This window comes from Empidonax traillii, unplaced genomic scaffold (assembly GCF_003031625.1).
Source record: "Empidonax traillii isolate 1590-97213 ecotype Southwest subspecies unplaced genomic scaffold, ASM303162v1 scaffold683:size364172, whole genome shotgun sequence".
In the NCBI taxonomy this organism is placed as follows: domain Eukaryota; kingdom Metazoa; phylum Chordata; class Aves; order Passeriformes; family Tyrannidae; genus Empidonax; species Empidonax traillii.
In genome coordinates, this window is record NW_020955876.1 from 79,222 (window position 1) to 82,768 (window position 3,547).

The 3,547-nt window shown below is 52.8% G+C and overlaps 1 protein-coding gene across 1 annotated transcript; it reads left to right on the plus strand.

Annotated features, from left to right (window-relative positions):
• The first annotated feature begins 221 nt into the window (after positions 1-221).
• PTS (6-pyruvoyltetrahydropterin synthase) lies at positions 222-2,775 on the plus strand. Its single transcript, XM_027899691.1, has 6 exons — positions 222-330; positions 1,055-1,134; positions 1,615-1,637; positions 2,140-2,196; positions 2,440-2,510; positions 2,609-2,775. Exons 1-6 carry the CDS (start codon positions 257-259, stop codon positions 2,748-2,750), a joined length of 447 nt encoding a protein of 148 aa, XP_027755492.1. The 5' UTR covers positions 222-256; the 3' UTR covers positions 2,751-2,775.
• The last annotated feature ends 772 nt before the right edge of the window (positions 2,776-3,547 follow it).

Below are 3,547 nucleotides of genomic sequence, written 5' to 3' on the forward strand. Positions count from 1 at the left end.
AGGACCCAGAGAATCCCCGGGACCCGGAGCATCCCCGGGACTCAGAGAATCCCCGGGACCCGGAGCATCCCCGGCGCTCGGAGCATCCCCGGGACCCGGAGCATCGCCCTCGCTCGGGTCCCGCGGGCGGTGCCGCCGCTCCCGCCCCGCCCCGGGGCCGGGATGGAGTCGCCCGGGTCCAGCCCCGTTCCCGCCCCGGTCCAGCCCCAGTCCAGCCCCGTTCCCGCCCCAGTCCAGCCCCGGATCCAGCCCCGCGATGTCGCCGCGCACCGCCCGCCTGGCGCGGCTGTCGCGCTCCGTCACCTTCAGCGCCTGCCACCGCCTGCACAGGTGAGCGGCCCCGGCTCGGCCCCGCTCCCCCTGCTCTGGCAGGAGCCCCCAAAGCCGCCCCAAAGCCCCCCCAAAGCCCGCGGTAGCGCCTCGGCTCAGCCCCTTCCCGGATCGCGCCCGTCGGTGCCCGGCTGGGATTAGCGAGGACTGGAGTTCTTTGTTCTGACACGACGCGTGGCTCTGGCAGTTTGTAAACATCTCCCCGTTTGTAAACATCTCCCCGTTTGTAAACATCTCCCCGTTTGTAAACATCCCCCCTCATCTGTTGGGGTTCTTTTTTTCCCCTCGAAATGTGCGCGTTCCCAAAGAGCACCTCGGCCAGAGCTCGAGGAGCGTTTGGATGATGCTCTCAGGAACACGCTGTGACTCTTGGGGATGGGCCTGTGCAGGCCTAGGGGTTGGACTCGATGATCCTTGTGGGTCTCTTCCAGCTGGGCATGTTCTGTGTTCCTGTGACCCGAAAATCATACTTTGAACATTTACAGCAGTTTGGCAGGTGTTATGAAACAGATGAAAGAACACAGCAAAAAAAAACCTCACTGTTTTCAACAATATGGGCCAAATACTATTCTTTTTTTTTTTTTTTTTTTGAGCAGGAAAAACTAGTGGGTTAAATCTGGGAGAGGGAATAGAATAGATGGAGAGCTGAAGAGCAGTGGGGGCAGAAGTGAAGCCACGAGCAGCTGGAATGGACCCTGACGTGCCATGTCTGTCTCTCTCACAGTAAATCACTGAGTGATGAAGAAAACCTGAAGCTCTTTGGGAAATGCAACAACCCAAATGGCCATGGACACAACTACAAAGGTGGGGAGTTGACTTCCATCCTCCCTCCTGTGGGGAGGGGCAGAGGCTGCTCTCAGGGTGTGAGTAACCCACGGGAGAGCTGGGCCACTCATGTCTCAGTCTGATAGTTTTTAGTGGCTGGTTTTGTGTGTTTTTAAGAATTAGAAGGAAAGCTCAGCAGCAGGGGGGTGAAGAACAGCTTTGCAGTATATTCACTTGAATAGATAATAAATATTTATCTCAGAGTGTCACTTCATAAATCAAATCTACTTGTTTACACTCTGCGAGATCGTCGTGATTTGAATGAGGATTGTTCTAGGCAAAAAGACATGCAAATTAAACAGCCTGCAAACGTTATTTGAATGTTGTTTTCGCAAGTCCTGCTCCTCCTCCCTGCACCCTGAGCACATAGAATTAGATGGGCTGGCTGTCCCTACAAGCAGCAAGGTTAGGGTGGGGGTTCCTGGCCCCCTGGTGACCTGATGCTCTCTCTGTTTGCAGTGACAGTCACAGTGCGTGGAGAGGTAAGTGCAATCAGATTGTTTTTCTCCTCCTGAGGGGAGCAGGATAGGTGTGTCCCCCCCTGTCCCACAGTGCTGCCTCGGGGGCTGCATTTCCCAGAGGGTTTGTGCAAACCTCCTCGAGGAGGTTCTGCATAATCACTGTCCTGTCCAGCTTGCCTCTGGGAGGGAGAATGCCCTGAGCTCAGACTGGGCTCTCTTTTGTCCCTGCTTGTTCAACAGAGCAGTTTAGTGCCCGTTTTCCTGCTTATCATCACTCCAGATTGTTGCTTGAAGACTCTTTCAGTGAGTTGTTCCTCCCTGGAGTCAGCTCTTATGAGAGGGTGGAACCACTGGAGATGTTTGTAGTCTGTCACAAGCCTTTGGGACCATCAAAGGGGTAGAGCTGGAACTCTGTGACAGTAGAAAGTTATTGATGACCTGAGCACAGCTATTTATGCCTGATTTGTGCAGGCAGTAAGGCTGTGTGGCCAGGCTGCTGATCTCCCTTTTGGTTTCCCTGCAGATTGACCCAGTCTCGGGAATGGTTATGAACCTGACAGACCTGAAGGAATACATGCAGGTAATGGCACTGCTTCCCTACATGTCCCCTGGGAGAACTGCTTGATGATGGCAGGAGATAAAGAAGAAATTAAGGAGTGGTTCAAGACTAAAATGCTCCAGCAGTGCCACGTCTCCAGCCAGCAATTTCACCACTGGATGTAGGGCTCTGACCCCCTTTTCTGTACATGCCTCCCAGTGCCTTGTGCGTGGTTGTTTGACCCCCAGGGCAGCTGGGACAAGGCTGTCACTCCTCTCCCTGCAGGAGGCCGTCATGGAACCGCTGGACCACAAAAACCTGGACAAGGACGTGCCGTTCTTCGCCGAGGTGGTGAGGTGGGTGCCGGGCACTGAGCGGTCCCCAGGGCTCGGCCCTGCATCCCCAGGTGCCCCCGTGGGCTCTGACATCACCAGGTCCCCCCGTGTCCCCTCAGCACCACGGAGAACGTGGCCGTGTTCATCTGGGAGAGCCTGCAGAGGCTCCTGCCCCCCGGGACCCTCTACAAGGTGAAGGTGCACGAGACGGAGCAGAACGTGGTGGTTTATAAAGGGGAAGAGGCAAAGGCTGGGGAGTGAAATGAGAGCCTCAGCTCAGCTGGTCACAGACTGTGCCACACGATCAGAGCAGTGGGGTATTTCCACCCTGCTCGCCGTGTTTCACAGACCTTGCTGCTGTGCTGTGTGAGGACAAACACCCAAGAATTCCTGCAGCAAGGCAGCCCCTCTGCTTCCCAGAGTCTGCTCATCTCGTCTCCAGGTGTTCTGCACACCCAAACCACCAGGCTGATGTGAAATCTGTAACTGTTCAATAAAGCAGCTTTTGAGCAAAATGTTATTTTGGCAAAATGCATGTCATGTCCAGCCACAAAAAGCTTTGATTTTCCTCTAATTAAACCTTGAATTAATTTATTATATTTAATAACGTGGGCTTTGGTGTTGTTTTGCCTCTTGATGAAATAGAGAAGCATTTTTGAGAATGAGGACTATCTGGTTATCTTTTTATTTCTCATCTCCATATTTCCTGTGCTGTGTGTGATTCTCTTCACCACATGGGCAACGTCCTGAGGAGTGATTAGGTATGGCCATGAAGAATAACTTAATGCACATAATTAAAGAAATGACATCCAGGGCAGTAATTCCCTTGCTTTACAAGGAAATGAGGCATTTGAATAATGGGAGCAAACAGCAGCATTTAGAAAGGTTTAATGAAGCTTGCCTAATAGTTAACCTTGCCACACTCTGCTGCAGGCTGAGGGGAGAGTGTCCTTCTGCAGCCACCAGTTCTGCTGGAAAGTGGGATTTTACACTTCCAAGAAATACCTGGCTCGCCTTTTTTTTTCCCCTTTTTTTTTAACTTTTTTAAACTTTACACA